Source organism: Camelus ferus, chromosome 11 (genome assembly GCF_009834535.1).
Source record: "Camelus ferus isolate YT-003-E chromosome 11, BCGSAC_Cfer_1.0, whole genome shotgun sequence".
Lineage (NCBI taxonomy): Eukaryota > Metazoa > Chordata > Mammalia > Artiodactyla > Camelidae > Camelus > Camelus ferus.
In genome coordinates this window covers 44,519,534-44,545,436 of record NC_045706.1, presented here as the reverse complement: position 1 = coordinate 44,545,436, position 25,903 = coordinate 44,519,534, and the positions used below count along the sequence as shown (strand labels likewise).

At 41.7% G+C, this 25,903-nt stretch overlaps 1 protein-coding gene across 1 annotated transcript; it reads right to left on the bottom strand.

Moving 5' to 3' along the window:
- LOC102516323 (protein ZNF365) lies at nucleotides 1-24,382 on the bottom strand. Its single transcript, XM_032491478.1, is given in 6 exon segments — nucleotides 1-2,441; nucleotides 2,443-2,653; nucleotides 3,415-3,452; nucleotides 9,405-9,585; nucleotides 21,584-22,339; nucleotides 24,065-24,382. Coding segments are annotated over 5 exon segments (1,224 nt in total). The 5' UTR covers nucleotides 22,327-22,339; nucleotides 24,065-24,382; the 3' UTR covers nucleotides 1-2,390.
- Nucleotides 24,383-25,903: the final 1,521 nt, after the last annotated feature.

Below are 25,903 nucleotides of genomic sequence, written 5' to 3'. Positions count from 1 at the left end.
TTAGTCAGAAATATAGCTTTATTATTATAATAGTTCATAATCTAAAAACTTTTTTTAAATTCTGGGAATAGAATATCCCAACTTCCATACAACTGATTAACCCTGCACAATCCTGGAAAACAGTGTCTGAGAAATCTGAATTTTGCAGTTAACAATCTGTAACCTAGTTTTGGGAAAAAAGAATGAAAGGAGGGTTGAAATTAAGGTTTCTTCCTTAGAAGACAAATAATAAAATTAGATCCATTCTTCAGTTTAAACTTGAATATGTTTTCCCAGAAACTTTGGTGATTTCTTCAAAAAATCAACCCTAAGGTTGACTGCCCATTAGGACAAAGAAAATATTTAAAAATAAGACCCAAGTGGGGCATGGCACATGGTTCAGACCATGGCATGTAGATGGGATATCCCTCGAAGTGAGTGGGCTCCCGTGTTTCAAAAGCAAAGTTATGTCTCTAAGGAAGCACAACATACATAATGCATCTCCTTGTATGAAGGTCAGAACTTAGTTAGAACTTAAAAAAAAATTTTAATGTAATAAATTTTAAAATCATTTGTCTTGTGTAATGTCCATAGAGTAGATATGACATTACGGTGCTTTCTGAAGATCACTGGGTAGGTACCACTGTCAAAGAGAGCTGTCATGCCCTCTAGGCATATTAAATGAAAATTGAAAATGTAAGTTACATTAAATAAAATGGGAAAAAAAGTTGGCTTACACTACCTTTAAAAACAAATTGTCACTGCATACACATATTACAGAACAAAAGCGCATGCAATGCAACAAACAAGTCAATTTTTTAGTCTGTGTAATGCTAAAGTGCAATCATGGCATAAACACCAATAATAAACAACCATGGAGGAGGTTAATTCTCAAAATAAGTAATTATGGTAACTTTACAGTTTTTAGCCTAAACAGTGATATTCACAGCAACGTTTTTTCGCACTTGAGAGCTGCGTATATACCACATGAGCAGCCCACCCCCATGAGCCAAAAGTCAAAGTGAAGATTCAAAAATCAACATTTTCACTATAAGTTCAAAACGTCTGTATAATATAAGTTACACTTTTCAATTTACTGGCATATTAAGCAATTATTTTGTTACCTGTTTTTAATACACTGCTAATCTGCTGCTTATTGCAATAACAATATAATTCTACTAATGTTAATTAGGTTACACTTTTAATTTTTAAAGTAAGAGAATTCAATTTACACGAACATATATAGTTTAAAAACCACCCACCACAAATACACACCTTTTCCATGAGTATTTAAAAATAAATTATTAATATACCTGACATATATATTTTATATGTGTTATATATATATACATAAATGTTTATATTTGTGGACATAATTATTCTTGTTGCCAGAAGAATGTCAGTACTTACAAACACTGCAGGAGACCCAATGATATTACTAAATTAAAAAAAAAAACATACAGTAACATGAAAATTCATTCTTGAAGAAAACTGTCAAGCAGGAGGTTTGTAACAGATGGTTCTTTATGGAAACAAAGGCCGTTTTAGGGAGGCAGGGACAGGAGGAGGATCTCAGATTCTGGATCCCGCGTGCATTGTTTATTTCAGAAATTACTTTAGAAGGCCATGTACAACAAACACTTCAGATACTTGGTTGAAAGGTAAAGAACATATATTTTAGACATAAAAGGGCAGAGAAGCAGCAGGAGGTGGAAAAGTTAGGCCAGCAAGGAGAAAGTCCTGCCGACAGCGAACGGAAGCTGCCAACACTCGTCGGGAAGCAGGTCTTAGGAAAGTGCTGAGTAACATCTGCAGTGCCTCCAGGATGGTTCACAGTGCACTAAATGTGCAATCTGGTGGCATCCAACCATTCAGACCCTGTACTGGTGATAGGTGCTGACCAAAAGGTTTTTACTGTCCTCCCCAACCACAGCAGTAGAAGCAGCTATCAAGACAGAGGCTGGCAGCACAGTCTTAGGGTGAGACCAGAGATGCACCAAAATCAGTTTTTTTTTTCCCCCCAGTGCCTGACATCTTGTGTGGCTTTGGGGCTGAGAATTAATGACCACCACAAAGAACTCAAGATGTGGAAACTACTGGAGACTAGGCTAATTATTTTAGAAGTTGGAGCTTCGTTTTACTAAAACTGCTTTTAGTAAGACTGCTTCCATTTTTAAAAATTCTTTCTTCCTTTAATTTACAGGGGCTTGTAAAAAAAAATTCTGGTTCACCGAGATTCCGTTTTGTTAATTTGTTTAACCCAGGTGCTTATATGGGTATGAAATGAATGTGTTACGCCCTTCACTTTCCCAATGTGTCTTACAACAGGATGTGTTTAAAACGAAGTTAATGTTGGCCCCAGAACAACATCCCCAAAGCTCAGTGATGGTGGTCCAGAGCCACCTACCATTTTAGATGATGTTCACAATCGCTGTTGGCTTTTTTTTGGCCATTTTGGGCCTTGATGTTGCCTTTCCGGCTAAACCCTAGAGGTTCCCCTTTCTTTGCTGGTCTGCAGAATTCTCTTGGGGACTCAGCCTGTTCATGCATGGACTTAGCAGGCTGCATGCTGGCTCTGTCATCCTTGGCCTTTTTCAGGTAGCTCCTTCCTTTTGGATGGAAATGGGTCTTGAGATCAGGATGGTTACACACAGAATGTGGGTGCCCTCGGCTTCTATAGATGGTCAGGCAGGAGGAAGATGAGCAGAAAGAAAGATTTCTTTAAATCCTTAAAAGAATACAAACTACTCATAGCAGGATCACTTCTGCATGCTAAGGTAACAGTAATGCTGCCAGTAAAACAAATAATATAAATAGGCTTTTTTGTTCCAAATATTTCTATGGCTTTCATGAAGTGATCTCACAATACTGAATTCCCAAGGAGTTATTACTAGTCCTATTTACCAGTGATAAAAACTGAAGCACAGAAAACTTAAATGACTATCCAGGATAATAGATACAGTGGTCTTGGAGAAGATGGACCAGAACCCATAACTCTGGACTCTCTAAGTGACTACTGGGGGATTGAGACAAATCTGTGGTAGAGCTATTATAAAGTATATGATTCATAGTATAAATTTATATATATATACACACAGACACACACACACACACACATATAGGTAGAGTGGTACACACACTGCATTAAGAGTACTACAGAGCAATTATGACTACACTATACCACAATAAGAGAAAGTGACACTATGCAATACTAGAGAAAGACTCCTGTAGTACTATCCTACTGCCATACACTCATAGACTGTTAGCATAATTAAAAGTCACACACACATTTTAGGAAGCTAGGTACACAAGCAGGTAAATTTTCACCTGAAACTCTCAAATCCATTTAGATTATAGATATCATCTAAAGTGCAACAGGAAAATGTGTTATGCAAACATTATCAAATGGCTCCAGTATAAAAAACATATACATACAGGCATTTGGGTTTCCTATTTGAGGAGACATCTGTAAGCTGAAGGAAAACAAATAAGACAAAGCATTACTTCACTTAAAGGCTGGATTTGGTTTTTAAAATCCTCCTTGCTTATATTTTTAAGAAACTGTATTCCCATTAAAGAAGCTGGGAACTGTTACCAGGGGCACTGCCCACAGAACCACCCATCAGAGCAGTGAACAAGAACATCTCGTGCTCAGCCTCTGCTTACTCGGGAGGCCTCTGTGGCTCCCTGTTCTGAGATTTCCAAGAAGCCAACATCAATAGATCTCAAAAATGTCAAGAAGTCAGATAGCCTCCCAAGAGAGCAACATTTGAACAAACATGTTTTTAAAAACTGGAATGACATTATTCCTTGATTGATTCAGGCTGTATCTGCAGCTAATTTACTACAGCTACGTCTGGTCATTGTGTATCAACGAAGGGGAAAATTGGCATAACATGTTTATTGCATAAAATACATCATTTCTAAGATGGAAGCATATGAAGACCAACTCCACAACTGGCCTGAGGCCATCTATCATTGAGATTATTTTCCACTCCCAATAAACAATCTGTATGCACTTTTGTGGCTGGGCTCAGAATATCATTTGCAGAATAAATTGATAATTATCATTTTGTGATCCAGATGTCACCAACCACTTTACAGGCAAGCCCAGTGTATTCCCAAACTTCAGTTCCCAACCTCCCTCATGCAGCCTTCACTGAAAGAAGTGGTGTCACATCGGCAGACAGACAGACAGAAGAAGCAGATGACTAAGAGGATGTGGAGAAAGGGCCACCTTGGTGTTGGGGCCAAGACATGTGTCCCTGCTATACTCAAATCATCTGAAAAACCAAGCTCGGCATAATAGGATCTTTCTCCGGTTTTTCTGTCTGCAGCTTGAGCATCAGTCAGGAGCAAATCAGAAAGAAGTTTTCTTAATTAGATCTCTGAGGGTCAAGTGCCCAAGAAGGTGAGATGGGATTCCTGCCTTCCACCCTGGGACACAATCGGAAGTCAGCACTATGGCTGACCTTGTCCACGCTAGCTAGGTTTGGCATGAGACTAGTAAACATCAAGAGAAAAAGGCACCTTCCTTACATGAAGGTCGTGAGGTCATGAAATACACAAAGAAGGGGGGACAGATGCCGCTGGCAGCTTCTTGGAATCCCAAAGGCATCAGCATTTCCACCCTCTTTCCCCAAGGCCCCCGCTCCCTGGACCCTGCCCTCCATAAATAAGAGTTTCTCAGCTGGACTCCTTGAATGGATTTTAGCATCTGAATAAACAAAAAAAAAACTTAACAGGGTTTTTCTTCCTTTGAATACTTTCCTACTTAAAAAAATTACTATTATTGAGGCAGAACAAAACACTTTCAAGTGTACTGTATATAAGTATATAAGCATATAGTGTGATGATTCGTTGTATATGGATATATAATTCCCTTTGGGATTTTATGCAAAGGTAAGTGTGTGTGTATGAGTGTGCATGCTTCCCTCACCAGGGAAAAGGCTAACAGTGATCTGATAGATTATGACGCCTGGGGTGGAGGCGAGGCCATTATCACAGGCACCACAGAATTGCGTACTTTCACATGCTCTCCTCCCTATGAACACAAGAGGCCACTGCTCCCTCTGGCCTTGACAGCCTCAGGCAGATGAGAATGCTCTTCCCACTCGGCACAGCTACCTACCTCCATTTTCTCCTAGTCCACCTACTTTGTCTTCTTTTTGTTTAAGGAGAGAAAGGTATGAAGATGGGAATCAAAAGAGTCCTTGGTCAAGGTTTCAGGCTGAAAAAATATAAATACCCTTGCACAGAGAGCCAATCTAAGTTCTTCTAAAACACAAATATAGTGTCTCAGGTTATTACAGGTTTGGGGAAACTGGGCACCTTGCCCTTCTCCAACTTCCCCTCCACGTATATAGCAGCACATATACCGATTGTTCTGGCCAAAACCTTGGATTCATTTTTGATTCCTCACTTTCCTTCACCTGCTAGATCTAATCCTTCAGCAAGGTCAACTGGTCTTGTCAATTCTACTCCAAGAACATATCCTATGCCTTTCACTTCTCTCCACTTCCACTCTATCCAGGCTGCCATCCCCATCCCCTCACCTGCCACAACATAATAGCCTTCTAACCCATCTCTCATTCTTGCATCCCTCCAGTCAGTTCCCCACACAGCAGCTGAGTGATTCTGCTGAAACGCGGATCACCTACTTAAAACCTTCCAGTGGTCTCCTGTGTGCAGTGGAATAGATCCAAACTCCGTATGTGACCTAGAAGCCCTGGGATGATCTGGATCCTTCCCACCTCTCTGACTTATCTCCCACCACTCACACGTGCCACAGCTTGTTTCCTCCAGAGACAGCTGCATTTCCTATTCCTTTGCCTAGAATGTTCCACTTCCTAATTTTCACAGAGCTGCCTCCTTGTTATTCAGGTCACAGTGCAAATGTTGCCTCCTCAGCAAGGCTTTTCCTGAAATTTTTTCACTAAAGCTAAAGTGGGTATCTCAAACCTATCATCTTACATTTTTCTTTAAAGTAGTTATCCCTATATGAAATTATCTTTGTTACGTGTTTGCTTATTGTGAGCCCCTCCTCCCTGAGACCAGGGAACTCATCCATCTCGATCACAGCAGTTTCTTTAGCTCCCAGTAAGTGCTGCGTTCCCAATAAATATGCTAAATGAATTACTGCTAGTCCTAATTTAGCAACCTGCAGGAAATAAATGCAACGCTTAAAATAAGATTATCCAAGCTGTTCCATGACCTTCCATTTGAGCAGCTCTGTGAGTGATTTTGGCAGATGGGATATTAGGTCACTTTGTGTCTAATTCAACAGCATGTTTCAGAGCATGCAGACAAAATATCTGAGTAAGCACGTTACATTTTTAGAAATCAGCCAGGTGAAAAAGAACATAAATGCTCAAGGGGATTAAGAGAAAGATACAGATGCCGAAACCTTATTTCAGAAAAGGCACTAAATGTGAGGAGGAAGGATATTTTTCTAGAGCACCAAAGAATCTTAAAGCTAGGAAGACACCGTAGAAAGAAGCAACTTACATGTCAATCTCTGGAGGTGGTAATGTGAAAGACTTAAGAGGAGAGAGGGAAGGAACTGGGGGTGGGGAAAGAAGGGAAATGAAGAAGCTGCACGGTTTCTCTAGAGCAGCCTTGGTGGAGATGGGGAGAACCAGCCAGGCTGGGGACAGCACTCCCCAGTGTTCTGGGAGGGGAGCCGAGCTGAGGTGGGGGGAGTCTGTGGGAAACTTCTGCTCCATCTGGGGGGTGGTGTGCACCCCGCAAGGAGCTCTCCTGGGCAGGGCTGAGGCTCCAGAGGCCTGGGCTCCTCCGTGCTCTGCACCTTCACTAAGCTGCGCCAAGTAGGTGACTAAAGGTACCGTTCAAAACTTTTCCTGCTACAAGCATCCAATTCTTCTGTGTATCCACAGCCACAGATACCCAGAGAGGCCAGACTGAGCACTTTTTACATCAAAGACACGGTGAATATATTTTATCATGATGAAACAGACTAAAAAGAAGAAAAGATCTTAAGGTCTGTAGACTGTCTCATAATGTGGTATATTATGGTCCAAAGTAGACTTTAGAGGACTATACATGAAAACAGGGGAAACCACATCTGCCCATTCCTTTCAGAAATTAATCATCTCATTCTTGGTCTTTTCAGAGTGATGTGTCTTCCCTCCAAAAGTCAGTTCACCTCCCTACAGCCTGATCCTGCCCTACTCACAAACAGCTCTCACTTCTGAATTCCCGGCTGCAATCTCAACTGCACTTTATTTGATCTGAATTAGTCATTTCTTCCCTATGTAGATCAAATCTGAAGAAGCCAGATGATGTCATGTTTGGGACAAAGAGAACATAAACATAAATATTTATTAATTAAATGTCCTACCATATTCATATGTATGTGTATACATATGTGTATATATACAAGTACTTATGTGTGTGCATATATGTTGTGTGTACATACACACACACATAATTTTATATCTACATATCTGACTAGAAGAACTGAGATGCTGTTCAACCTTTGATTACATGATACAGCAGGATGAGAAGTAATGACTGGCTGTGTCTTTTAAAAGTTGTTCGGTTTCCAAGCTGGAAAAGTAAACTGAGCAGAGGAAGTGAGCACATAAATATAAATAAAGGCAAGAACTAATGGGCTTCCTTTATTTCTCCTTGCCTTCCATTGTTTTCTCTTCCTTTAAGACCTTCTTAACTTTGTGTAGTAAAACTTACACATTTCTTAGCTCTGGGTTACTTATAAGCCTAAATACTTAAACTATTATGGGACATTTTAATTTTAGAATTCTAACCACCAAAGTCAGAAGATAATCAGAGAGTTTAAGAGGCCACAAGCCTTTAGAGAGCATGCAGTCCAACCACTTCATTTTATAGAAGAATGACAGGCCCAGGAAGACAGACGGTCTCACCTGGTCAGAAGTAGGGTGGGAATGATCCAGAAGCCAGGCCTTCTCACCTCACCTCTGGGCTCACAGCACAACCCCGTCCTGAGAGATGGTAGGATGGAGGAAGAAGGCAGGAAAAGGCTGAGAGTGTCCCTCCAGCCAGTTAGTTATGACTGGACTCAGTTTCCCAAGGAGGTGACAGAGGAATTAAGGAGGCGAATAAAGGCTGCTTCTCAGGAGACCACTGATACCCGCCCAGAAAATAATCAATATGTCAGGTAGCTGAAATTGCTCTGATGACAGTTACTACTGAAACCTAACAGATGGAAGAAATCTACTTCCTTCTCGTCTACTTTGTTCCTGATGGAAAGTTCTGGAGCTTGCACAACTGTACAGCTCTAAGGCTGAGTGTGCATTACTACAGTTAGCACTGTGTAAAGTTCCCTCTTTTCTTTCTTTCCTTGTCTCTGTACCTTCCTATTGTCTGTCTCCTCTGGTCTCCCTTCTTTTATGCACCTGCGCTTCATTTCATTCCTTGATTCTTTAATCATTTTTCCTTTTAATCTTGGCTTCCCTATTATTCAACCTAAACTTTTCAGTCAACCAGTAGCAACCTTACTAACCCCTTAGTTAGCATAAATGTTTCCTATTTTTCTTTTCCTTATATATGTAGTCCATTTTGGAGTAACTAAAAGAATCATTTTTAAATCTTCTGAGAAGTCAGCATAAATAAAGTTCAACTGATAATGAAAATGTTATAAATAAACCACTTTAGGGTTCTAAAAATCCATCCTTTGGCTTTGATTAATACAATTAAGAAAGCTGTATAGAGGGCAGATATGATTCCCCCCCTCTACAGCATGGTTATTTGCAAGCCTTCCCCTACCCCTACCCTCTAAAGAGACCAGGGAATCTTGATCAAGCCACTTATGAGAGTCTGGACATTTATCCATACCCAGGGTTCTCATCTGGGCTCTGGAGGTTCCTTAAGTCTCTGAAAGTACAGGTAAAATTGTATGCAGAAATCTATTACAGAACCTCTCCTGTGAATTTTTCTACGTCTTTTTGAAAATCTACTTAAAGAATGTTTCACCTACAGAGACTATGGTATAGTGTTTTCTTTTCTATTAAGGAAGAAAGCAATATGTGGTTAAATCTTGGTAACAAAGAAGCATGAAAGTGTTTAGAAGATTCCTTGAAGAGCTCCAAAACATGATAATAACTTCCAATCTACTTGACACCAAGGTTGGGAAAGGTGATTTCTTTGGATACTTTAAACTGTTATTCTACAACATAAAAATATTTCTACCAATTCAGCTTGGTGTGGAGTTGGATGGTGAAGAACTGGAGACCCTGCATCCAGAATTTCACTTACTTGCAGGTGTTTTGGACTCATCTGTGTCGCACAGGCATGGCTGGGGCAGCACTATCAAGTGATGTCTAGAATGTTCCTGCAAATCAATCCCCAGCTCCCTTTCCCTCTGCCCTTGACCCCACTTCACATACCATGGCCCTCAGCCCTGGTGCTGAACCCGAGTGACTTACCACGTGCTCAGTGGCATCCCGGCGGAGGCCGGCAGCCTGCTGGCTGTGGTAGTACTCCAACTGCTTTTCGGCCAGTTCTACTCGGTGCAACAGATTCTCAATAAAGTCCTGGAGCCGAGCTTTCCCTTGAACCTCCTTCTCAGCAGCTGCTTCCAGGAAATGGTTGAATGTAACAACTTCTCTGCCAAGCAAACATGTCAGAACACAAAATGGAGAAGTGAGACAAGAATTCATTCATTCAACACGTATTTATTGAGTGCCTACTATGTGTCAGGTACTGCCCTAGGCAGTATGGCCATAGCCATGATGAACGAGATAAGATTACTTTTTAGTGATTACTTTTTAGCAGAAGAAGAGAGTCACTATAAAACATACAAATAAACACATATGTCAGGTGGTCATAAGTGCTAAGGAGAAAACGGGAACTGGGTGACAGAGACAGAGAGTGACAGAAGGGAAGGAGTAAGTGACACTGCAGATAGCAAAGTCAGGACAACCTTTGGGTGGGGCAGCATCTGAACAGACACCTGAAGGAAGCAAGGAAGCAAGGAATTCGCCACACAAGCACCTGGGAAGAGCAAGCCAGGCCTTCTGTGGGAATGTGCAGAATGGTCTGAGGTACAGCAGGGGGGCCTGCAAGGCGGAGCAAGGTGGGGAGAGGGGAGGACAGCCGAGAGGGAGCCAGGCAGGGCCTCACAGGTCAGCGTGAGAACTCCAGATTTTACTATAAATGAGATGGGAAACCACTGGCCACTTTTGAGGAAAGTTCTGACATACATTTTAAGTCTGGCTATTGGGGAAGAAAAGACTACAAGGAGGGGAGCATGGTAGCAGGAGGCACCAAAGCATATATAAAATAAGTTACCTTGTCCAACAGTGTATTTTTGAGCTAAGAATGCAATAATCCAAGAAATGCCATCTTGAGGTAGATCTAAGGTCTGTTGGGGAAGCTATTTCAGCTGACATAGGATAAGCAATGTCCAAGTTGCCCTTCCCTAAAAAGTCGAGCAAAATACCTTTATCTACATGACTCACTGTGATTCAGAAATCTAGAAAGTTTTTAATAACTATTACTATTTTACATTTTTTATTTCTAATGCAAGTGTGAAAATAACACTTTCTTGAATTATAGTTAAGTAAGTTAAGTTCTTTATAAAAAATTCAATCCATGAAAAGTATAATGAAGAAAATATCACTTGAAACCTCATTATCCTAAGATCACCACCATTTACATTTTGGTAACCATCCTCACAAATATCTCTACAAATATATCCACACACACACACTAATCAGCACTACCAATAGGTATACAGTATCACAATTCTCTTCATCTGATTTGCCTCACTTAAGAAGAAATCCTGAAGAGCCTTTTGGCCATCCCCTTTGTATGTTCTGCCACACCTACTGGGGCTAACAAATTCTGTAATTTTACTACCCATTGGATATAATATTTCTTTTATGTGTCTTCAAACCCTCTCTCAACCTTCAAGGAGTAGTTCCACATTTTTCCGGCTCTATTCTACTCACACAGAACCAAGATTCTAAGGACTCTGATCACTGTCCTCCCAAACTTCTTTCATTTTAGTTGAACAAATCCTATTTTTAAAATCTAACCTCATGCAGTTGTTCTAGATAGTCGATTAAATTCATTGCCTTCTCTGCATTTTCTCAACCTCTGCTTGATTTTTATTTTCCACTAAGCTCCATAATTTCTTGAGAGCAGAACTTCAGGGATATCCAGCTCAAGAAGTCAGTTTCACAGAAGGTCTCTGCAAAATAGTTGGTGGTGACTTCTAGCTCCTTTATTCTGTACCACTAGTCAGGGAGTCACTTTTACAATTAGTCATGATTTTTCCCTCACAAATGTATTACATCACACTTGACCATACTGAAACTTTTCTGACACTTCCTACAGAAGCAAATGTCTCTGCAAAACCTTTGGAATTACATATTTATAAAAACAGAAAAGAGACTGGTTCTGACAATGATTCACTCCAAAAACTACTCATCATACCAGGCCCCATTTTTCTAGCTTCCTATCCAAGATCAAACATAAACCCCGATCCCAAAATAAGTCCATTCAGTAGCTCAGAAGTATTCACATACAAGAAATAAGAGTCCTTTTGGAAAGGAATTCTCTTTCGTTATTAAGTTTCAAATTTATTTCCAGGTGTTCCGTATGAGCCCTGAATAGAAGACATGCACTTTCCAAGCTGTTCAGGCCGCGGACATAAGCCGGTTTTGAAGCTCTGCCGTCATCTGGCTTTGATCTGTTTCCGAGGTAAGTCACAAACCTTAACTAACAGCAAAACAGTGGAGGGTCCATCCAGCCCTGTCATGGTTCTCAGTTATAGTTGAGAACCTTTGGATGGAATATCATCACAGCTCAAAAACACCACTGCAAACGTAGCCCAGGAAACGGCTACTCCTTCCTCTTTCCAACATCAAGGCTTCAATACATTTGGAGTCAAGCCCATTGTAGAGACTCGTGGGTGATATTTAGGATAACTGACTCATGAAACAGTTTCCAAGTTGGTACTTACAGGGAAAACAACCAAAAACCCACAACCCTCTCCCCCACCAAAAAGAAAACCATAGAAAAAAGAGCCAGGGTATTATTTTCAATTCATTTTGGTTTATAAAATTTACTATATTTACCTTATTGCAGAAATAGTTCACATTTATCATGGGAAATATAAAAACTGATCTATGGAAGATCTAACTGAGCAGGGGCTGAATCAGCTTTTTGTTCTCTGCTCTAAGGCCATCACTCAGTACAATACAGCACAGAAAATAAATATTCAATAAATATTTTTTGCAATCAATGTTCAAAAAGGACAAGGAAGAAACAAAAAACGACCCATAATCCCACCACCCAGAGGACCCTACTGTCAACAGCTTGGTGTATTTTTTCAAGTCTTTTCTTCTCTGTGCGTATTTAATATTCTTGGGCTCTTGGGCTGTACAGTTTAGAATATAAGACAGCAATATTCAACAGCTTAATCCCACAGTATTAACATCCCAAAAACAAGAAAACAAACCTGAATACAATACAGCTTACAATTGTGGCTATATTTTTAAATCATGTCATGTTTTATTACTGGTTCCATATGAAACGTTTTACAACATTAATGGCACTAGTTGACTTTGGAGTGGTATGTCATGTTGTAAAAAAGAAGCATCTTTTTCTAACCTCCTTCATCCAATTATCTTGTGCCCTAAAGCAGAGAAGTTAACACCACTTTTCCCAACTAACCTGGCACCAGTGCTAACCTAATTTCGGTTTGTGGATGTTTCACATCAACTAAAAGAAAAAAAAGGCAGTTAAAACAAGCCTGATGGTTTGATTTTAAAAGAGAAGTTACATGAACAAGGGCTGGAGAAGTTCATCATACTGAGATTGTGTCTGGGTATCTGAATTAGATACAAACAGGAACAAGACCTAGTGATTAACTGTGGAACAGCATGTGTGCACAACTTCGTATCCCCGCTTCACATCCTGCTCAGTCTGGATTAACAATATCCAGAAACAACTCTTATTTCCCCAAGGAATCTTGTGAATTTCCTGAATGAAAAAATAAATAAATTTAATTACTTTGCATTTGTACTTCCTTTAATAATTATACTCTGAACAGTAAAATATCCATTCAAAGTGCAAGACCGACTTACGGACTTCAATGGAGGAGAGAAGGAAATACTCACTGATGTGGTTTCAGATTCCACATTGCAATTAACCTTTAAGAAACTACCAATTGTCAAGCTTTGGCATTGTATCAAAGCAGAATACTTACTATTCTCTGAAAAGGTTATTAACATACCTCTCCATTTTCCTACTACATATCTGTGTGAGACTGGATTTCCGTCATCTACTTCAACCAAAACAACAAATCTGCAACAAATTAAAGGCAGAACAGGGTTCAGCTGCCTCCTATTAAGCCAGATGTAAAACTTAGAAAACAATACCACTCTTTTCACTTAATTGTTTTTGGGAAAATTGTTCTTTTTCACAGAAATACATTACTTAACAGGTAATGGATTTATTATTGTTATTTTTATACAAATAAGTCTTCTAAAAATGTCTTAAGTTTTAATTTCTAATACAGTAAATTTTGATAGCTAAATCCCACAGAGAAAAGCTTCTTGGGGTCCTCAGATTTTTTTGAGAGTCTAAGGGGAAGTGAGGCCAAAAAGTTTGAAAGCTACTGTCATACTTTGTGCAGAGTGATCCTAAACTGCAGAATGCTGGTGCGGGCGGACAACGTGGTAGAACTCTAGTATTGATGCAGCCACAATCCATACACTTATTTACTCCATTATTCAGGAAGTCAACAAATGATAAACGCTGGAGAAAGCATGGAGAAAATGGAGCCCTCCTACATTGCTCGTAGGAGTAGTTTGGTGCAACCATTATGGAAAACAGTATGGAGATTCCTCAAAAGACTAATATACTCACCAAATGATCCAGCAATCCACTCCTGGGCATATATCCAGAGGGAACTTTAATTTGGAAAGATACATGCACCCCAGTGTTCACAGCAGTACTATTTATAACAGTCAAGACAGGGAAACAACCTAAATGCCCATCAATAGATGACTGGATAAAGAAGTTGTGGTATATTTATACACTGGAATACTACTTAGCCATAAAAAAGAATAAAATAATGCCATTTGCAGCAATATGGATGATCCTGGTGATTGCCATACTAAGTGAAGTAAGCCAGAAAGAGAAAGAAAGATACGATATGACATCACTTATATGTGGAATCTAAAAAAAAGACACAAATGAATTTATTTACAAAACAGAAACAGACGCACAGACATAGCAAATAAACTTATGGTTACCAGGTGGGGAAGGAGGTGGGAAAGGATAAATTGGGAGTTGGAGATTTGCAGATACTAACTACTATAAATAAAATAGATAAACAACTAGTTTCTTCTGTATAGCACAGGGAACTATATTCAGTATCTGGTGGTGACCTATAATGAAAAAGAATATGAAAACAAATATATGTATGTATATGTATGACTGAAACATGCTGTACACCAGAAATTGACGCAACATTGTAAACTGACTATACTTCAGTTAAAAAAAAAACAAACCACATTGCTGAATGCTACCAGGTATTGGGCTTAGTGCTAGGGCACTCTTGAGCCCATGGCTATCCTCATGAAGCTTACCGTCTAATGCAGGAGCCAGCCAACACTTTCTTTAAGGGCCAGGAAGTAAATATTTTAGGCTCTGAAGGCTGTACGGTCTCTGTTGCAACTACTCAACCCTGCCTAGCACAAAGAAGCCACCGAGGCTGTGTAACAATAAAGCTTTATTCACGGACACTGAAATTTGAATTTCATATAATTTTCATATGCCATGAATTATTATCTGTCTTTTGAATTGTTCCCAAACATTTAAAAATATAAAAACCATTCTTAGCTCAGGGGCTCCACAAAAACAGGTGGCAGGCTGGATCAGGCCTTGGTGTGCAGACCACACCCCTCAAGTAGTGGGAGAAGCAGACATTAAAAGAAACAAATACTGAAATAAATATGAATTCAGCTGAGCTGAACGTGATGGAGAAAAAGAACAACACGATGCTATCAGACAGCAGAGTAAAAGACTTATGTGGTTTTATTTTAAGTTCTCAACCCTGTGACTGAAAATACAGTGTGAAAGCTGGAAGGCCAAATGAGAAGATAAGGGCAAACCAGAAATTCATTCTGGGTGTGGTGCAGAACAGCTTTGGGGAAATTAACCAACTGATTCCAGGGGACTTCTAGCCCTACCTTTGACTATTTTTTTTTTAAAGATTAAATATGATTGAAATCAAGGTTTTAAGCTTCAGTGGAAAATATGCCTATCTGAAGCAATATCTGATACTAAAGGAAAAAAATACCAGTATAGTATCAGAAACTGGCCCAAAGTTCTTTATTATGCTGAATGATTTACAGGCCTAGAAATCTGTCAGTATCCTGAGATTCATAGTCTTCCAGAAACAAACACAGTAGAAAGAGGCACTGAGTGAAAAAGCCCCTACAGCACCGAGTTTTATTTAGAAAAATAAATTTGTTCACTCATGCACTCATTTATTTACAGGATGGCCATATGGTCTGAAACATAGATAATCTTTCATTTTTTTTGCAGATTAAACTTCAGTTATTTCTACTGAGTGGGTTAAAGATGGGTTAATTTCAGAAAAATCAAAAACATACTATCATGTGAAGAACACCTTCCAGAAGCAGGTGTAGAGATAGAGGGAAATGCGCATTAATGCACCGTGGTGTTCCCTGCAGTTTTACACAGGCATGGAGCTATGCGTTGTTAATGAGAGACGCTGTACTGACCATACCACATATTGTAATCTACTATCGATGAACCATTTATCATGTCTCTCTTCCTATGTTTCCAGCCTTCATGGCCATCCAGTAGCCTTATGTTCCCCTTGGGCCTCATCACTGCATATCACCTTCTCTCTGCTCCAGCATCAGTGAACTCCACTGAGCCTCCCAGCCAGATTCTTACTTCTGCACATGTTGCTCCTCCTCCAGCGTCCCTTCCCAAGCCCCTACTTTTAATGATCACTCTAACCTCAGGGCTCCCCTGCTAGACACGTGCCTAGTATGGGCTAGGGGACCTGCTATGTTCTCCTGCAGAACCTTGCAGCCAATCACAGCACACACTGCAGCCAGCTAGTCCTGCCACTGACAACATCAATCATAAAGTCAGTGAGTTCAGGGCCCTCACTTGCTCCTTCACTGTGATTCCACAGCACCTAGTGTTGAGCCCAGCACACAACAGGAGCCCCACAAATTTCTGCTGAATGCATGAAATGTGCAACAACATCTCTAGTTAAAAATCTTAACTGACTAAAGATCCTTAGGTTTCCTTTTCTCTTTTTCCAGACAAGTAGTGGGGCATAAAACCACTAAGTAACCTACAATACAGGTACCTGCTACAGGGATCTAAAATTGATGCCTCTTTTCTTTTCTTAAACAACACTTTAACATCAGCTTCTCATCCCAAGGGCACAGCTCTACCGAGTTATTCAAATTTCATTTTGCATTACTGATTTATGAACCTCTTCAGAGGTATATGAAATGGTAAAAATACCTCCGGCTAAAAATAGTCTAGCTATTGATCACAGAGCACCTCAGACAGACTGTAATGTCAGCCACGAGGCAAATCCTAAAGCTGGAGTCAACCACCTCCAAGCACCAGGAGGCTGGCTGCACACTCAGAGCTCTAGGTCAGCTCCTGTGTCCCCGGTGGGGCCCACGGGGTGGAATCTGCACCTGCCACAGGTCGGGAGCCACGTCACTTTTCTACTCTTATCAGCCCTTTCCCTCGTATTTCTTTTTTGACTTCCTGGAGTACACTAAAAAGTATACAGTTCTCATTAAGAACTTAAAAAGCAACTCTAACGAGAAAGTCAAATTATTCTTATTGGTTCTAAATAGATCAAAACACATTCTAAGCCCCTCAGTCCAGACAAAAAGGGGAACTGGCAGAGGGAGGGACAGACGTGAGAGAGACAAGTAGGAAATTTGGGAGGGTCTCCAAATTTTACCACATGCCATCCCTAAGAAGGCATGTTGACACTGGGTTTTTCCTACATTAGTTTGTAAGTCTGCATGGAACACAACCTGATAGAGAGGACCCTATTTACATAAATGCATTAAAAGGTAGAGCAAACAGATGCCTCCCTCTCTCACTGAACTCTACATTTAACATGACTTTTCTTGACCTACTACCTAGCTATAGATCAGTCTGGAAACCAAGTTACCCACTCACTGTTCTAGCTGATCAAAAATGGGAAACATGTAATGAAGTGGCAAGAGGCTTTAGTTGTGCAAAGCAAGTTACCAAGTCAAACTTGCCTTTGAAAGGCCAGCATTTCACAGCCAGCTTTGGATAGAAACCTAAATGGGCATTGCTGGCTTAAGCCCTAGATGTCTCTTTTAACATCCCCTAATGATGTTTAATGTCTAATTTACCTGCTGGTCTATTCCTGTCACAAAAGCAGGAAGTGGACTCACATGGTTACCACTGTAGGACCAGGACCTAGAACAGTACTGGGCACTCAGCAAGCACTCAATAAAAATTTGTCTTCTGGCTGACTCCAAGCTGGAAACAGGGCAAATGACGAAGGAAGAAGTGAAAGATTTTATCTGTCGTAGCTCCAAGGGAGCAGGACGGAAATTAGAGATGGAATTACAAAGAGGCCCCTCACTGCCATGAAAGGCTGGCAGTGGCACATGCTCCATCCTAACTGGGCACCGACATGCAGAGTCAAGTTAAAGCCCTTGCTGGAAGTCAGAAGCCTTGGGCTGGTGTTCCGGAAGCTTAATATCACAGCTATACTGATGACGCCACCATTTCTCCATTTCTCAACAACTTTGATGCCAGCTCACTTTCTTTAATCTCATCAGAAAAATAAATGATTTCACCATAGCAGCCCTCTCAACACAGCAGAGAAGGAAGCCCATTCCAAAATGGGCCAGATTTGGTATTACCTCAGTCTTGATGCTTTGCGCAAATATCACATTTTCAAAAGTCTGGCTGAGGCACAATGAATTAAATGGAAAACACTCAGCAGAGAGGCAGGGAATTTGGGTTCCAGTTTCAGCTTTGCTACTAAATTTTTGTCCTTGTCATTCTGCTGTTCTGGGCATTATTTTCGACACCTGTAAAATGAGTCAGACTGGTACCCACCTTTCAGAACTAAGATTACACAGTCCCCTCAGGGCTCATCTCTAACAGTCACCTCCCTGGTGTCCTTCAATGTCACTGTCCTCCAGCTACCAATGCAAATCCCACCCTCACTCCTTCATTGTGGCCTCATCACATGGAAAAACCCATTCTCTAACATTCATCAACTTGAAACCGTGACTTGTATTTAAGCACTTGTTTAAACTACTCAGAATTTGTACATGGGTGTGTTCATGGGTATGTTTTATTCCTCCTCTGTAGAGTGTAAACTCCTTAGGGAAAAAGACCAAGAATTTTATGTCCCCCACACACACCTAGCACAGTGTTGGGCACATCCCAGGTGCTCAGTCAGGGCTTTCCAATCTTAACAGCAGATGAGTGTGCAGGTAAATTCAGGATTACTAGAATGCTGATGTTCTCCAAACCCCAGGTGACCAAGTCAACCAGGAATCAGCTACGATCCACGCTTTCTTATTAAGGGATACCTTACTGCAAGGTTGACCAGGATTGATTTACCTGATTACGGGTAGTCATGCCCTACAAGCTCTGAATACTCTTGAATAAGTAAATACAGTACCTGTTTCCATAGGACTTTTAAAGTTGCACAAACTTTATGAAGACAGTGGGCAGTTTCTTTCTTGGACCTGCACTCTAGAAATAGAGATGCTTCTCTGCAGAGGTACAATGAGACTCAGGACAAATGTACAGAAAATTGCCAATACAGCCTCCTCTGCTGCAGGGCATGTAGGTGACTTCTATAACCCAAGCCGATTCAGCCCATAGATGGCCTCAGGGCAGAATTAGCCCTCGAGTCTTTTATTTCAGTTTGAAAGAAAGGATTTTAAAGTTGAGGGAAAATCCATAAGCAAGAGAGCCTTATGTGAATGTCAAATACTAGATGTATGCTTTTTTTTTTTTTAACCAAATCTACCATCTGTGTCAAATGGGACTGTAACAACCTACTCTTTCTCACAAATGGGCCTTGAGAGCTCATTTGGAGGGCTTTAGCAGGGGAGCGCAGCTCCTTACAGCTCCTGATAAGTTCACTGGCCAAGTAGGGTCTTCCATGTGTGAAAGGTCACCTCTTTGGTGGAAGGCACAGCTCTGAGGGAGTCGTGAGGAAGGCAGGGCATGGCCCAGCTGGGCAGATCTGGTCAAATCACTCTGGCTTCAACAGTGTGGCAGATGGGCAGCTGGCTCACTCTGCTCCCCATTTTGGGGTGGGGGGGCTGGACACTGTAGCCACTGAGGCTGCTGGCCATAGTCGCCGTCTCAGACCAAGAGCTCCACTGTCTTTCCTGGAAAGAAGACTCTTTCAGCCCTATTTTATGCACAGAAAGAGTGATTATTTGAAGCCTGAATATTGAAACTGCTGGGGCAGGCCAAATGAAGGCTTAAAAAAATGAGGACTTTGTTTATTTTATGTTTAAAAGTTTAAGGCAGTTTCACTGAATTTTCATTTAAAATTTTTTTTTAACATCATTGCTTTTCTTTCCTGGTAGTACAAAAATGTCATACTAAAAATCAACTCTTAACTTACCTTCAGATACACACCCAAAAATGTGAATGAAATTATATTGTATAAGGACATTAACTGAGACGTTATTTTTAATACCAGGAAAATGGAACAAAACCATGTATTCATCAGTAGCAAGCTGATTAGAATATATATGTCATGATTCCACTTGGGAAAACACAGTAACTCTATATGTGCATATGAAGTACACAGGAAGGGTCCAGAACTGAACTAAACAGTGTGGCTGTCTCCAGAGGATGCAGTGGTGGGGTGCTTGGAGAGGAGGGAGGACTTTTAACACATACAACTTAACTCTGTAAAAATTTTTTTTTAAACAAGTATGTTTTGTTCTTCAATTGGTCCTCAGGTGACAGCACTGGATTAACCATATATAACATACTATCACAACTGATCCGTGCACAGCCCGCTTTTATGTAAGTTACTTATTTATTTTTAATAATAAAGCACCCTTGAACACACAACCAAAAATAAAAGTTATATCCTTGATAATAACCTGGGTCTAACCATTTGACCCTCCATGCCATCATATTATTTTCCCATACTCCAGGCAATCACCACCCCAAATCCCATCTCATTAATTACTTGTGTTATTAATAAATAAAACACAACAAATAAGTAAATGCACACATTTAATCTGGCTGCCTTTAAATTCACTGCTCTTGAGTCAAACAGAAATATCACTAATTTAATTCAAGGCTTTTCCCTGCACATAGAGTGACCCCACTCTAACTTCGCACCAGGAAACACCAGAAGCCAACAGAGAAGCATTTTTCAACAGAGATCATTTCCCTGGGAGAAAAGTAAATCAGTGGCCAATTCAAATCCAGCCTTACTACATGATCAAAAAAAATGTCTAGTTGAGCAGAGCAGGCTTTCCCCCTAGGTAGACAGTAAGCCTTTAGTAATAGCGAGTGATGATCTCTTTAATATATAGAGCTTCTCAGCCTAAAGATGGAGGAAGCTTTAATTACTACATTTTAATAGACAACACAAGATAAAAGAGTGCCAGAGGGCAAAGAAAGTATGAAATTAGGTCAACCTAACAGAACTCAAATTATTTAAAACCTTTCTTTTATGCTGTTTTAGTCAATTTTTATGTCCTTTGATTCTATGAATTCTTAGCCTCCATTTAAAATTAAATCCAACATTCTACATGAAGAATAACTGCATTGTGACATATACTTTTCCAGTTTGGGTTGAATCCATACGTACTGATAAGGAAATGCTTATCCAAGTATGATAATTTTAAAAGTAACAGCTTCTCTAATCACGTGTAACTTGTGAAATCCAGTGTCAACTCTTTGCAAGCAGGCATGACAGTCTAGTATTTTACAAAAAGAAAATTCTCAAACTTAAATCATAAGAGTATGTCAATCTCAGAAGCTTCTGCTGGGTTTCCTAATGTCTGCTTCTTCCAAATAAAAATTAGATTCTCAGCTATCGACATTTAGTTAACACAAACAGGTAATCCAAAATGGCAAAGAAGCCAAAATTATTTTTAACTAGAGTATATTTTTATACTTGAATAAGACAGCATCTCATGTCCTTGATTTTATTACATGGAGACTGTCAACAGACAGAAAGGGCCCCCAGCACCCCCTTTCTGTCTTCCCATTCAATTCCCTGCTGCCGGGAATGGATCCCACCATGGCCAGACCGCACTACTCCTCTCTCTAAAAACATTGTCTGTGGTTGACAGTTTCCGAGGTGAGAAGGGTATTTTGATCTTCCTGTTGCTGAGCTGGAGACTATACACAGAGAGGGTAAATGATATTAAAAGCCTTGTGCTGTCTCCATTCAACTGTATCAATGAGAGATGCAGCCAAAGTACCTGCAAGTTATTAAAACCAAACCTTGCTTAACATTCGAGTGTAACTTGGGGGGGATGGTGGGAGGTGCCTAAAGCAATGGGATTAGCATCCCGTTTCACCCACTTACTCTTCTTTCCTGAGAAGCTCCTCCTCGGATTCCGTCAGGCGTTGCCTCAGCACTGCGATCATCTCCACGGCCACGTCCACCTGTCTATTCAGGGCCTGCTCTCGTCTCTGAACTTCTTGCTTTTTCTGAGTCAGCTGTACAAAAGCCGCCCGAACTTCCAACAGTTCGGCAGTTTTCTGGGCCAGCTCTCTGGTGAGTTTATCGATTCTCTTCTCAATGGTCCTGTCCACGGCCTCAACCATCCGATTGAATTTTTCTCTGACATGTGCCTCGAAAGCTGTTTTGGTCTCTGAGGTGGGAAGTCCAGGGCTGGACCTTGGCCCATCCAGCGAGTCTGCACGTAGGTCCACCGTAGTGTAGGTCTGCACGTAGGACACAGGCCTCTCTGCCACCACCTCAAAGGGCTTCCTGTCCTTGGAGTGTTCATGTGAAATGCTATACAAGTTAACATAGCTCGGTTTCTGCTTCACTATGTTGCCACAGCTCTGCAGTTTTCCCTGTTTCAGGGGTTCTGAGGAAGTGACTAGGTCTGTGTCTCTGAGGGATGGAAAGAGACTGCATTTTGTCAAGAGGGTTCTTTCCCGGTAGCTGTGACTGAATTCCAGATGGGCCCTCAATGAGGACAGGCTTCTAAATCTGGTATGGTCCCCACACCTCGGGCAGCGGAATGGTAGGCACACAGCGACATTCTCAAAGGACTCCTGCCAGGGGTATCTGCTTTCCTCAAAAGCCTTCTGTTGCATTACTCTAAAAGTCCTGGGCAGGGGAGAATAAAAGTTAGTTTGTATGTCTGTCTAAAAAACTGCTACTGAAATGATTGTTGCTTATCGTCTCCATGAGGACAAAGGCTTTTAAATTCCAAATGACTTTTGCATATAATATATTATGTTAAAATTGAAACCTATAACCCAAGGACCAAATCCAGCCACATCCACTCATTTCCATATTGCCTACTGCTGCTTTTGCACTAAATGGTAGAGGTGAGTAGTTGAGAGCTCTATGGCCAGCGAAGCCAAAACTACTTACTACTTGGCCTTTACAGAAAAGTTTGTCAACCCCTGTCTATGATAAAAAAAAAAAAGAATAAAATTTTAAAAGGTGGGTAACATTCCCTTTTCACAGGTGAGAAAACTGGAGCAAGGAGGTAAAGTAATTAATCCAAGGCCAGATGGAAAGTGTCAGATTCCAAAGTGGAAAGTTTCCTGACCTCCTGAATTTAGTACACTAACTACAAAACCGTGCCCTATTTTACTGACGACCCTGATAAGCATGAATACAAAAAGAGAGAAAAACTCACATGAATTTGATGTCAAAACAGGTCCTAAGAGAGCAAGCTCAGCGATCTTCCCTCAAGTATAGGAAAGCTGTTACTCACACTAGGTGCAGTGGCATGAAGCACACAGTTAGCTGGAAATTTTTCAACCTGAGATTTTTGCCCTTAATTTTGTTTTCTACTTATTGTTGTGATGATTTAAATCACAGTGTTATCATCATAATCATGCCCCCCTCCACATACTCCAGATTTACTGAAATTTGGGGATCCAGTGTGTCAAATACTGTTTGACCTAAGTGGGACCATGGACAAAATTTTATTAAGATAGAGTGTTCTGGCTGGATTTGTCTTGTCTCTGATCTTGTTTTAACACAACCTCTAGAGATGGCCAAAGTTTGAACCAGGTAAGTATTAGCATAACTCTTAGTAACAGGAAATTCTTATTTCCTTGTAGGAATTTATTATCTTATCCCTAGCAACAGATGACTGCGAGCAACCCAATTCTACAAGCAGCACGTATCTATCCCCCTCAGCAACGATTTCTACTTAAACATAATAAGCACTGGGCCCCTAAAACAGGTAGCAAAGGGTCTAGGCTTAAAAGTGTTGTTACTTCTCCCTCAACCTCTTCAAAAGCAGAGGTGCCAATCGCATCCCTACACAGCTAGGCAAAGCTTCCAGGTAAATATGCCTCTGGCCCCCAGGGAGGAGAACCTCTTCCTGTGCTACAGCGGGCTGTTTAACTACGGGTTTTCTGGGGATTCCAACCCTGACATAAGAGGCCAACCCTGCCCAGAAACGCAGGCCAGAGGTGAAAGAAGGGGAAGTAGCAATTCTAGGGAGCAATAGGGAAGGGGTGGCACCCTGCAAGGGGAAATGGGTAACCACGCACTCCGGGAGTAAGCAAGCTTTCGAGGGCCCAGCGTAAGCCCCAGTCCACAGACTGACGGACAAGCCAAAATTTCTTCTGCCTGAGCAGGGCTGGCAGGCAGTGACCCTCCTCGGGGGTCCCCCTTTCCCCGCCCCCGCTCCGCGGCGTGCCAGCGGGCCGGTGCCAGAGTGGATACGTGCGCACACGAGTTCCTGCAGGCGGGGGCCGAGAAGCCCAACTCCCCGCAGTGGTGCGGGGACCGGACCTCTTGTCCAGCCTGGCCGGCCCCCTCTGCCGCGCACCCTGGGCTGGGCCGCGGGCGCAGATGCCCACTTACCCGACTTGTTGCTGCCGCTGCCGCTGCCGCCGCGGCGGTGCTACTGCTGCGGGAGCGAAGCGGTTTTCAGCAGAGCCGTAAATCAGGCTGAGCGGGGCCCTCTCCCACCCCACCCCCCCGCGCACCCCCGCTCACCCCCGCGCCGGGACGAGCGGCGTCCAGGGCGGAGCGTGGCGCGGGCCAGAGGGGGCGGTGCGCGCGGCTGCCGGGGACCCCGAGCGTCTGAAGAGCGAACGCTCTGGGGGACCGGACCGCCGTGGTCCCTCGAGGGACACTCCCGCTCTGCCCAGCTTCCGAGAGCACAATCTGCCCTCCCCCAGCCGTGGAGCGGGATCGGGTTCAGGATTCCACTGACATCATTGGGAGAGGTGCTGGGATCGCTCCTCCGGGGAGGATGGGGGAAAGCGTGCTAGCCTCGGAGGCGCTGCGCTTTCTGCAGGCCCTGGCAAGGTGTTCTGTTTTTGTTTTTGTTTTTGTTTTGTTGTGTTTGCACTTTACAGTTATTGGGGAGCGGGAGAGTGTGCATGAGGATGAAGCGTGGCTGAGCATCTTCTTTGAAAATCTGCCGGCAGGAAGATCCGGTTGTATATTTTAGGACCTCTTCATCCTAACATCCCAAAATAGCTAACCCAGAGAGTTTCCCTGAGCCTTCCTAGCCGAGTGTCCTGCTGCTAAGTTAACTAGCCGAATTAAATCCAGAAAAGTATGTGGGTTGTGAATAAATAAAGCAAGGAGATCCGCTCCCCTGCACTGGCACCCCCATCTCTGAGGGGCACCCTCCTCCCAGCGGAAGTGAAGATTTACCACTCTAAAGAGAAGTTTCTTTTCTTTTGAAGGACCCTTATGACTCAGCGTTTTTTTTAAAACCTTTTTTTGCGATATTCCTAGTCAAACTGTTGAAATATGAAACCAGGATAAAAGTTACCATTGGGCTTTCTTGTCAAAAGGAGAGATTTTGTTCATCTGCAGACAATTATTTAAAGGAATCTTCTTGACTCCTCAGGGTGTCTCTGTTCTCACAACTTAGTATTACTCATTTCAACCTCAATTTTATTTTAACTGTAAATATCTCAGTAATTATTTTAGGGTTTTTTGGGTTTTTTTTGACAAATTATAATCATCACATCAATGTAATTGAGAGAACAAGCTCTGGAGTTAGGCTTGATTCAAATGCTAGTTCTAGACTTCAGATGCATTTTATTAAATATGGTGATTACATTCACCAAAAATCGACCTTAGAAGGACTGAACATGGACCCTCTTGGATGTGAATAAGTTTCTGCAAAGGGATCCCAGGTCAGATTCCTTTTATCTTCTCCACGTGTGCTACACGTGTGTGTGTGTGTGTGTGTGTGTGTGTGTGTGTGTGTGTGTGTGTGTGTGTAGTCGGAGTTCCCTGGGTTGCAGAGCTCATAAGTGGACTGTGAGGTATGATTTAAGTAGCATCTGCTGCTGCATCTTCATCTCCCTGATGCAGCTAATTGCATTCATGTTTTCTGTTTTTCAGCCAGTATTGTGGTGTGCCTGCTATGTACCAGCACTAATCACTTGCATCATTTAAGCTTCAGAGTCAGAGCTGTAATCTGACTTTAAAGCCTCCACCAGAATAATCTACTAGAAAATTCTATTTCTGTTAAATTTCGTTGGCATGGCAACCACTAGGCAACAGGATGGAAAGTGCCTTAAATCCCACAGCAGTGTGTTAGGCAGAGTGAGTCTGCAGAGAGCAGGCTATATACAGAGGCTAAAAATAGACAACTTCCAGCAAGGTTTCTCCTCCCCCACTAGCAGGAGTGCAACTTACTCCTTTTGGTGGGGTCGCACACAAGTAGGATGACAG